Source organism: Diadema antillarum, unplaced genomic scaffold (genome assembly GCF_040938485.1).
Source record: "Diadema antillarum isolate AM-2024a unplaced genomic scaffold, OU_Dant_1.0 seq00001560_RagTag, whole genome shotgun sequence".
In the NCBI taxonomy this organism is placed as follows: Eukaryota; Metazoa; Echinodermata; class Echinoidea; order Diadematoida; family Diadematidae; genus Diadema; species Diadema antillarum.
In genome coordinates this window covers 388570-400643 of record NW_027272286.1, presented here as the reverse complement: position 1 = coordinate 400643, position 12074 = coordinate 388570, and the positions used below count along the sequence as shown (strand labels likewise).

The 12074-nt window shown below is 38.0% G+C and overlaps 1 protein-coding gene across 1 annotated transcript in view; it reads left to right on the top strand.

Moving 5' to 3' along the window:
* Positions 1 to 9520, top strand: part of LOC139710768 (vacuolar protein sorting-associated protein 41 homolog) — a 40481-nt gene extending 30961 nt beyond the window's left edge. The window contains exons 21-25 of the mRNA XM_071622686.1: positions 1323 to 1397; positions 2795 to 2900; positions 4235 to 4279; positions 6129 to 6202; positions 7334 to 9520. Coding sequence (XP_071478787.1) covers positions 1323 to 1397; positions 2795 to 2900; positions 4235 to 4279; positions 6129 to 6202; positions 7334 to 7402 — 369 coding nt within the window. The 3' untranslated portion in view covers positions 7403 to 9520. The remainder of the gene's footprint in view (positions 1 to 1322; positions 1398 to 2794; positions 2901 to 4234; positions 4280 to 6128; positions 6203 to 7333) is intronic.
* The last annotated feature ends 2554 nt before the right edge of the window (positions 9521 to 12074 follow it).

Here is a 12074-nt window from a genome sequence, read left to right as displayed (position 1 = left end):
CTTGATCATGTATGGATGCATTTCTTGTGAAAAAATGACACAAAATAGGAATTCCAGTCTTCTGTGTAGATTTAGTAGAGTATGACGACAGAAATTAAAAGAATGAACACATTGAAGTGTTTAATGTATGTGTTTGTAATGCTGAAATATTAGTTTAAACCCAGGCATTATATTTCAGATTAAACACAAGTTGAAATATGTGACCCTGCATCACAAAACCAACAAAAAGTCGCCAGACATAGATTTTTTAGTTAAGAGCAGATTCTGAAAGAGCAGATTTTATTATAAAGCTTTAAAATGATGTATAACTCAATTGAAATGGAATCTCCTCACCTATTGGAAAGAAAGCATGCACTCTGGAAAACTGTGAACTGAGAAAAGAGGCTCTGAAGTATGGGGTCTATTCAAACGTTAAATCTTTCCCAAGTAGTGCTAGCTGTGTGATGAATGGGACAAAAAAACAGGATGTAAACCACTTGAGCAATAACAATTATGAAGGGATTATCAGATTAAGCTGAAATTGAGCATGCTTTCTTAACCCATTATGTCCATGATTAATACCAACTTTCAAAGCAGTAACATCATCCTTTTTAAATTTATTACAGTTGAAAGTGAAAAGTGTGTATGGGGTTTTTAAGAAATGAAAAGGGGACTGTATAAGATACACCTTATCACACTATTCTACAAAAAAGTATTCAAGAAAAAAAAAAACTGCTGAAAACACTATTTCCCGTTCGTTTTATGATCCCAACTTCAGCATAATGTACAATGTAGAAGAAGACTTGCTCTTTCAGAAAATATGAAAAACTCAAAATTCGCCAGGTTGACCCATTTCACCTATTTTCAGTCCTCACACAAAATCAGTGCGTGTGGCTTTTTGTTGGTTTTGTCATGCACGGTCACAAATGATTACCTGGTATGGCTACAATCTGCTATTAAATTCTCAATGATACCACTGCAGGTGTGATCAATATGAAATGGACCTCGGTCTCCTTCAAGCTGGTAACCATGGGAACGATTGAAGTGTGCATAAGGTTCTTTACTCATGAAGTTAATTCCATGCAAGTTTTGTTTGTCGGTATTTCCCATGACTGTCCTGGCAAAGAGATGATCCTATTGGGTGGACTCTTAAGGTTGCCACCCCCCCCCCCCCCCCATAATCTTTCATACCAACATGTTATCCACATGTTATAACATAGTGAGCATTTTACAAATGCAGTAAAAGGATAAAAGTTCATGTTTATAGTGAAGAATTGGCAGTTGTAAAACTTCAGCATTTGAAATTCTTCTTTCCCGACTATTCAAAACCTGTCATATATCAGAGGATCAAGGCAGGAATGGAAATACCAGGCCTGAGGGATTCACTTGTCAAGATTCTACATGATTACAATTTACAGGTACGTGTGTGTCAATTGGCTGTTTTTGCTGTGGGACGTATAGTCGTGGTACTCATTGCTTTCATCATCTGGTACATTTGTTTTGATATAGCAATAGAGTATTCAAGGCCATTCATTGCTGTCAATCTCAAAAAAATATAACACTTTGGAGGAATGATATAAGAGATGTTAAATTGTATTGAATCATGTGAGTTAGTGTTTTTCACTCGCATCGTGAAAGTCTGTTCAAGATATTTTTATATATTCTATGTTTGTTGTTGGTTGGTTCGCACTTTCTTTTTTCCCCCACATCCTTGTACATGTATACCAGGTTTATGGCTCACTGCTTGTTCACCTCCACCCCCCCCCCCCCCCCCACCCCTTTCAGTCTTGCTGATGCTACATGTATTTCTCTCTTTTCCCATTCTTTATCCCTCTGTTGTTCCTGATCTTGTTTGATGCTGCCTCCCTATTCATCTTTATCCTTCAGCAGTTGCCCCCAATGATCTTGGGATCATCACTGGCCTACCTCTGCCTTTGTCTGTTCACCCCCCCCCCCCCCTCCTGCTTTAATCCCCCTTCCTTATACCTGTCTGGCTCCCTGTCTTTGACTTTTAATCCACCCCTTTTGTTTTCATTGTTCTGTGTTCCTAGCCCTCCTCAGACTGTGTTTGTTGTGTGTAGTCCATGTGTATCAAAGCAATCACATTCAAAGCAATCACATATTATGTGATTGCTTTTAATACCCACTTGTTAGTCGTATTTGGCCTCTGACAAAGATTCTGCTTGGATCGAAAGCTCAGGGCCCTTTTTACTCCAAAGATATTTTTTGTTAGCTCTTAGTAGAAGTTGGTCTTACTTTGAATTATATTCAAACTGTTGAGTTTACTGTGTTCCTAATCTTGGTAGTCCAGAGTGTTTTGTATGTTGACAATCGCAGTAGAGTGTCCAGTGTACAAAATATGTATGTTTTTCAGCAATCCAGCAAAGCGTACAAGTGTATAAGATGCAATTTGAGATCTAAAGTATTCTGGTGTATTTGACGCCAGTAGTCAAGACTGTGCAGGTGTTCATGATTCTGGAAGTTCAGGATGGGCAGATAAAGGATATGAAGTGGACAGATTAGAGTACTGTGTTGTAAGAAACACCTGAACTTCCACGGGATTGGTGTATGTAACTGGAAGTCCAGAGTAAGCTGGTGTACAACTACATGACACCAGCAGTTGAGAGTATACTAATATACATGACCTCAGTGTCATCAGTTGGCTTGTGTTTATGACAAGGATAGTCCAAAGTGTGGCAATGTAAAAATGAACACAGACCATCTAGATGGCTGGAGAGGGCCGATGTTCTCAAACCTGCAAGATTTGCAACACATACACTGTAAGTTTGACCTGTCTTACTACATCGCACCATAGATCATGCTGAGGGAAGGGTGTAAGAAGATCCTGGTGTCGGACTGCTTCTCCCTCATGAAGAGACTCAACAAGATCCAGAAGCGTGGTGTCAGGGTACAGATAGATGGTAGGTGCCTATGGAAATGGTCACAAATTTCTCTACACCAGAGGTAACACGTGTTAAAAGTCCGCAGCCGTGACCTAGGAAACTACCTGGTATGCTGATGACTGTCCTTTGAATCACACACAACACTGCCCGGTGTAGTGGTCGTAGACACTTCACTTGCAATTTTCCTTTTTTCCTGCCCCTGCCCCTGCTGGTCAAATATTGAGATGATTTCTCAGACTCTCGTTGACACTTGTTGATAGGTATCAGAAGAACTACACAAGGAAATCACAGCAAAAGCAACAGATGAATGAAAAAAAATGTTTCTTCTGTAATAATTAAATAATGCCAATATGTTTGGACAATTTTAGGACTATTTATTTTCGCCACTTGATATCACCTATTCAATTTTCACTTCTTTTATACAGTACTTTAACCCTAAAGCATTGAGAGTCTAATTTTTGATCTGTAAATCTGTTTTAGCATATTCAACAATTGTACATCACAAAAACTTCCAAAACTCATTCCAATTCTTATGTATTTTATTGTTTTCAGAATTTCTTATGTATTTCTCTGTTTTTCAACTTTTGTTTTTTCTTTGTTTTTTTCATTGGAAATTGTCACTGACCACTTTTCTACCATAATTAGCACAAAATTAATCAATGAAAGTGATTAATTGTAAAAATAATTAGGTTTTTATGACTTTCATGACAGAGCACCGTTTTCCATAGAAAATGTACACAGAATCACAAAATTATGCCTGTTTTGGGGCGACATTCCGTTACAAAAATGGGCGTGGCTTCGCAAAAGTATGCGTGGACGTTGCAAATTTGGTCTCAAAAGTTGCGCGAGACTTGGACGAAGAAAGTCAAGAAGCCTCGCGACGAGGCCTTCTCGCGTTACGGAATTAAGGCACAAAACGTCGAGGGGGGGGGGGGGGCGGATTCCGCCCCCCGGCTCTTTTAGGGTTAAGTCATCCTTATGCTTGACTCTGCTTTGTCCTAATTTGTTAAATCTCCATCAAATGCACTTGATGTCATTATGCCACTGCTTCATCACAGTGCCATTGCTTTTCATGCATCTCTGAAAGATATTGCAGACCTCCCCCAACCATTCTGACTTTATAAAGGAAAGAATCTGCATTTTGACCATTCCAAGTTCATGTTTCAATAGGAGTCTCCTACTTTTCTTGATAATTTGACTACACACACTTGTATGGGAACCGCTCTTTCTTTCCTACTTTTGAGCCAAATCATCCATATTTTCAGTCAGAAAGGTTAGAATGTCTGAGATTGTCATATACTGGCTATATTTTCTGCTTCTAAAATCTCATTTCTGCTTCCTCCCTGTGATAGAACGACAGTCTTGCGACTGCTGCCACCAGCCTCTGCAGAATTCTGGTAAGTTTCAAGGGTTTTGTATTAACCTTTTAATGCTCCGTTTTGTGTATACCAATACAGTGCACCTCAGTTATAACAAACACAGTTATAATTATGAAATTCCGGTTACAAAGAAGTACAAAATTCAGGGCCGCAAAATTATCCGCTCTACAGTGTATGTTTTTTATTGTTTATTTGTTCGGTTATAACGAAATCTTGATAGAACGAAAGGAATGCCGGTCCCGAGGACTTCATTATAACAGGAGTCCACTGTACTTATCTCTACGTGAGTGCTATTTTCATGTATACAGCCATTCAGTGGTGTACCACATCCTCGTTTTCATACAGTTGGCACACTTTCATTGTCTTTGCCTACTGATTTTAGCAGACTGTATTGTATGCATGACTGATTTTAGTGCTGTAGTCATCCCTAGGCACATCCTTATTGTTACTGCTTGCCTGTTGACTTTATTGTTGTTGCTTTGTTGATGTCAGGTATTGTTATTTATCATTAAAAGTCTTTGAATAAGTCTGGCAGTGAAGGAATAACTCTTTGGCAGCAGCTGAAAACTCAGTAGGCACTTTAAAAGGGTGAAAGAGCATTTGCTTTTCTTTGTTAGCTTATCTTGGGGTTGATCACGTTTTCATGTCCCTCTTTTTGTCCCTCTCTTGTAGTTCTTCCTTCCTCCCTCTCTCCCTCCCTCCTTATCCCCCCCCCCCCCTCTTTCTCTCTCAACTAATCTATCTACAATGTACTACCAATCTATCTACATTATATATACCTGTCCATCTACCTGTCGTTCTATCTACCTACTTCGTACCTACCTCATCAATCTGGTGACATGATATTTGCTCATGCAGCAGTTGTTCCAGTCTTATTTTGGTTAGGGTTGTGAAAGGTTTTTATGTTTAGTCTGATGCGAGGATTAGGATTAGGGTTAAAGGACAAGTTCACCTTCACAAACATAAGGATTGAGAAAATGCAACAATATTAGTAGAACACATCAATGAAAGTTTGAGGAAAATCGGACAATCGATGCAAAAGTTATGAATTTTTAAAATTTTTGTGTTGGAACCGCTGGATGAGGAGACTACTACAGCTTGTGAGTCATATGCGTACAACAGGATAAAGAAAATGTAAAGAAAATTCAACATATTTTCACTTTTTTCGCATAATAAAAGAGCACTCGACTTGTCTCTTTCTAAAAGCAGGGGGAATAATATTACCCCTAACATATGTCGGTAACGAGTCAAGGGAATATGTACTTTTTTCAAAAGATGGAATTTTGTGAAATTCTCTTTATATTTTCCTTATATTGTTGTACGCATGTGACATCTAAGTTATTCATACACTGCAGTAGTCTTCCCATCCAGCGGTTACTACACAAAAACTTCAAAAATTCATAACTTTTGAACGGGTTGTCCGATTTTCCTCAAACTTTCAATGACGTGTTCTAATATTGCTACATTCTCTCAATCCTTATGTTTACGAGGGTGAACTTGTCCTTTAAATTAGAGTTATGTTTGCGGGTAGAGATTATGTGTGGCTTAGCCTGCAGATATTCTATAAGAGCAAATGTCTTGGAACCATCAATATATCTATCTGTCTATCTACAGTGTAGTGTCCAGAACCCAGCTATATCTTTGGATTTATCTACCCATCTGTCTGTCTGTTTATCTGTCTGTCCGTCTATCTATCTGTCTGTCTATCTACACTGTATTGCTCTGTTTTCTCCTACATCCTCATACAAAACGGACATTTTTGTTGTAGCCAGAACAGGCAAGTATCTTTTGCCACAATTCTATTTATCCCAATGTGATGATGCCAGTATTACTTCATGAGGAGTATCTTTTTCTTTCTTCTTCTCAGAGCCGCCCCCAGTGACAGTGGTCTTCTACTGCCACCACACCTTCCATGAAGAATGCCTTCTGTCACAGAACATGGTAAATTGATTGATATTTGATATTTGATATTTTGATATTTTGATATTTTGATATTTATTTCTGCAATTTTATGGCAAATGTAGTATACAGATATACTTTTCTTTTGTACAAATCATAGGATTTTTAATGAAGTAATAAACTTGATTGATACAAAATATTGACAATAATTATAATAATAATAATAATAATAGAGAAAAACAATTTAAAGGTACAATCTAAGGGGAGCAATTGCAGATAAAGGCTGTAACCTATAAGCTTACGCTTGACAGCGGAAACAGCCAAGTTGACAAAATATAGATGATGTTTATTGCCCTTTATTTGAATTCTTGCATCCAGTTTATATTGCAACTAATTGACAAATTGCCCTTCATCAACATAAATAAGCACCAATTATTCAGTGTTTTAGCGGTAGCCATGATAAAAGAAAAATTGTGGGCATCCCAAATGTACACGTATGTCAGTGTTGTTGTTGTTGTTGTTGTTGTTGTTGTTGTTGTTGTTGTTGTTGTTGTTGTTGTTGTTGTTGTTGTTGTCATGGCTACTACTAAAACACTTTATTGACAGCACTTTGAATGTTCACAAATTGCACAACAAACCCTCATGGACCTGAACTCTCCAAGATGGTTGAAATATAAACTTCATGGTTAAAATCTACTCCATTGAGCCAAGAGTAGTGCAAAATATGCATGAATTATTGAGTGTGCATTGGCACCTCTAACACATTCCATCAGCTATATTGCTGATGTATGAAAGAGAGGACACGTTAAAAAAACGTAATATCATGGACAATGTTTTAAATTAAAAAAAAAAAAAAAGATGTATGAGCCCCAGTGAATGCTGGTTGACCACACACCATATTTTTTCTTGGATATTAAAGTATTTGCTACATTTGCTACAAAACATATGGAGCCCAGGCTTCTCCTTATGCAGTCATTCAGAGACAATTGACAATTTCATTAAAAAAAACAAACACAAAACAAATCTTTTATATGCATGTGTGCATGGAACCCTACACTGCAGAATGTGCTCATGAGGGTGTCTGCCAACTAAACAGTCCATTTAATGTAAATTGATGTTGTCAAGAAAACTGTAATCATTGTTGTGTTTGCATCGTCTCTCTTCCCATTACAGACTCACTGTCTGATCTGCCACTCGCAGCGACGCGGTCCGGGAAGTGTAGCGTCGGCCTTCATGAGATGATGATCCCGACGTTGCCCCCGCTCAAAACGCTCAATGTGGCTCCCTCGTTTCCCACAGAATATTGGGACTGTTCGAAACCGAGTGCAGCACATGATTTTTGCATCATGCTATTGCCCATTTGTACCCTTCATCGGTAATTGTAGTCACTTTTATGATCGTCAAGGTTATATTGAATATCAGTTCTATCAGTTCCGAGCCAGAGGGGGTGCCAAGTGTATCCAAAGTTTAGTGCAGTACAGTGGAACCTCGTCATAACGAGGTCGGATGTACTGTAGCAGGATACCTGATATAACAAGGCCCTATTGCTCTTTTTAGTCTTTTGTCTATTCATGATTTGGTGAGATACTCGTTACGAGGCTGAAATTTCAGTAGTCCCAAGTACATTGTAGCTTGTTATATAGCAAGGTTCCCCGTGGTAGTCTCTTGCTAACCAAGTGAAGATTGCTACCCCGTGGTAGTCTTTTGCTAACCAAGTGAAGATTGTAGAAGAGAACAATTACAAAAATAAACATGTATGCAGGTCAGAAATAGCAAAAATTGCAAATTAACAGCAGTAGAACAGAGAGACCAGCATTGGTTATAACAAGGCTGTTTAATGGATGGAGTTCCAACTGACTGTAATTATTGAAAGTTAATTTGATGAAAATTGGTTTTTAAATGGCCGAGTATTAAAAATAAAAGAGAGAGAGGGATACTGATGAAAGGTGGGACCCACCTTTTATTAGGACCACTTTGATTTTACTCTGTTTTTTTATATCTCAGCCAGATCAAAGCCGATTTTCATCAGATAAACTTTGAATTCCTCTTAGAATTGTACGCTCTTTCATATACAGGGGAAACTCGGTATAACGAACACTGCTTTAATGAGATATCGGTTATAACGAGGAAATTTTCTCGGTCCCAAATCTCCTTCCACACAAGTCTATGTAAAATGCTACTCTTATAGCAAGATCGGCTATAACGAAATAACTGCTATAACGAGATAAATTTTGTGACTTCCAAACAAAGAAAAGCATAGTCAATCAAACCTGCTATAGCGAGGTAAAGCAAAATGCCTTCGGTAAAGCTTTACTTCGCCTGTGCCATCATCTTCCGAGATTGTAAAGCTTGATGCGCCAAAAACTGTCTTGTACACACATAATCATTTTCTTCAGTGCACTCCAGTTAGCACTGCATGTTGTACGTGTAAGTGTGTGTGTGGGACGGCCATATGTATACATGACATCATCATGTCGTTTAGCAGGTGTGAGGCAATCTGATGCTGTGATTGGCCTCCTACGTAGGGAATTCCCCATCTTCACTCACACGCAGTCATAATGTACATACAGAATGTGTCACATACACACACAGCTTTGTGCAGACCATTATTCAAGCTTTCCACACAACACACACCCATACGATAACCACCTACCAATCCACAGACGATCTTGATAAAATCGCAAGCTATATAAATGTACAAATTCAAACATCTACAATTAATAAGAAACACATTCATGATATTGGATTTCTTGGCGAAAAACATCTTCTTACCCATAAAGGTGAGTTATTCCCTCACACACAATATCAAGTTATCAGTATTGATTGAAATATGATGGGTAGTCCCACATGTGCAAATTAATGTCTTTATGTTATGCCTTCTTTTATGCCTACTGATATAACGAGATATCGGCTATAACGAGGAAAATGACTCGGTCCCGACCATCTCGTTATATCGAGTTTCCACTGTATTACACAAGGTTTCTAATTGTCTCACATACAGTTTAAAGATCTACTACAGTACATGTAAATGGTTGTTCATAAATTTCTGAGTCCATTTATGTTGTTGAGGCCATAGGTCAAAGTGACACAGGAACGTGTGTGAAAAGTTGTTATTTATGGGCGAGTAGGTTTTGTTTGGTGTTTGTTTAGCACATGGGATACTGTACGAGCTGAAATTTTTGCGGTGGTTTTATTTTCGCGAATTTCGCGAATCGCCTTTGAACCGCAAAAATAACAACACGTGAAAATAACAACGCGCGAATAACTAAGTTCATTTAGACCCTCGCAACCGCGAAATTAACAACATGCGAAAATGTCCTCCAAGTAGCAATTCGCGAAAATATCTGTACGCGAAAATTTCTACTCACCAGCTATGGGGGAAAGTTCATTGTAAGAATGAGAACTTTGTAAACGGCCGTAGTTGTTGACTTGAGGACATTTGTATTTCTCGCACATGATTAAAAAGTTTTTATCATGGTCCAACCAATGTAGTGAACCAAAGGGTTAGATCATGTTGTTTTATATCATTTCTGTATATTTCTGTCACGTCAAATGAAAATGTCGACCACAACTCATTACTGACATTAGAAATTTATTTGAATTATATATAAACAGGCACATCATGTATTTTACATTGATTGAATGGCAATTAGAGGGAATGTCATTCCAATCTAGTGATCAAAATATACATACATGTACATCAATCTATATCATTATATCTCACCTGCATCTTAATAGTAATAAATACCTATGTGTACTTGTACACAAGTACAGAAGGTGAACAGGAACAAATGAATAACAGTGCTCTCTGAGCATGAAATTAGCGATCTTATCAATCAATTATGCAACATACACAAAAGTGAGAATGCAGTGAAGGAGATACATTACAAACTTTATAAACAGATAATATTGAGTCCGTCTTCAACCCACGTATTACACTATGTAATCATTAATGATTACATGTACAGCATTAATGCACACTTTGAACACATGTAGAGTTGAACTACGCACAGCTTTTTGGTTGGCATGTACAAAATGTATGAAAACATCATGACAGTCCTGTATTGCTTTCTGTAGGGACAAGGAATTGAGAATGAATTATAAGTCATGGAACACAGCCTCATCATAAAGACACACCATCCTGGTTTGTTTACCCCTGAGAATTGTATCATACTTCTTGAATACATTCAGATTAAGATGTATAATTTGTTTTTGTACAAATGTGTTTTACATCAAGAGAAATATATCAATGCAACAATGGCCATACATTGGTCTTCAAGTGAACTGGGTAGGCACAAATAATTTTTGTAGTCATATACTTTTTGACTTTTTGGTCACTTGGAAATCAAAGTTGCAGAAGAATTATTATGAATGGAACCAAAATTACCTGCAAATCAAGTAGGAGGAGATATTCTAGCAAACAGGGTGATGTCTGTCATGAAGAAATTACATTGTACAGATGATATGCTTCTTTGATTTGAGCTTTTTAAACATTCCATCCTGTTTTGAGGTAAAGTTATTGTGAGAAAGCCTCTGAAATGTTGCATAAAAATGACAAAATTTCTGCAATGCTTGTGTTAAAATGTTTCAGATATCTTTATCCATTTCTTCACAAATACAAAGGAGACAAATACATTTGTAGATATTAAGAGACCAAAACCAGAGCAAGTAGCATAGGTAGGAACACACATACACATGGAGGAATCAAATTTATTCTCATGGAGAATGTAATAAAGACAATAACTGTGCAATAAAGTCAATACAGTCGAGATATAATACATGTACAGTTCTTCAGAAAAAAAGAAATGTGATACTCCACACTAATCAAATAATTTTGCTGTGTGAGAATCAGATGTCTAATACTTTTTAATACTACGTGGAGGAACGAGCTACGTATTGAAAATTCTGCACACACTTGTATTAATCCTTGGTTACATGCTTATCTTGTTCATGCTGGCTTTTGATATATTATATGTAGATAAAATATAGCTTTCTATATAAACATTCAAATGACTGAGCCCCTTGTACTACTGTGTGTGTCATTTTCGTCCAGTGTATGTAAATTGCCACTCTTGCAGGAACTCACTAATAACACCCAGTAGCATGGGAAGGCTGTGTGGTGGGAAGGTTGGCCTCGATTGAAGCAATCTCCACTGGCTGCCCACTAGGGTATAATCTAGAACCTTGACTAGTGCAAGCCAACTAGGATAGAACTGCCGTTTAGTGAATATGTGCAACAAAGCATACGCTTGTCGGTAATGTCCAACTCCAGTCAGCACTTACATTCTGTACCAACTGTGTGCGTACTGCACTAGAAGCTGCACACAATTCATTACAGGGATTCTGGAGTATACTGTATCTGAGTGGGGCCAGTCTTCCCATTACATGGTGTACCCACGCTACCTGGTCTTCAACCGCAACAGGCATTTTTACTATTCAATACAGAAGGAACACCGTGAAAAACGATGTCTGCTCTCATCTAGTTGACAGAATCGGCCCAGTCAAACTGGTGTAGAAAAAAATACAAACTCTTGTAAATGGCTCCATTCCACTCATCCCTCCAACATTACGTAGACCCTATCTGTGAAACTACCTTGCAGTGCTTCACTCTAACCATGGCTTCGCATGAATTATATTCTGGTAGAAAAGGAAAACGTGCGTTTTCCACCCTCAATGTGCATTTTCTACTGCACAGGAGATGCTACTACAAATGGAGACATGTAACAGGGAGGCACTGTACAGTCAACCCTCTGGCTGATAAACAGACTGTGTTTGGTTGTGAACAGCCAGTACACATGTACACAATAAGACCCAATGCACAACAGTACAAAACATTGGCCGCAAAACAAAGAAAGCATATTACATGACAATACAGTGTATTGGCTGCAAGCCAAATGTCACACATTACAAGCAA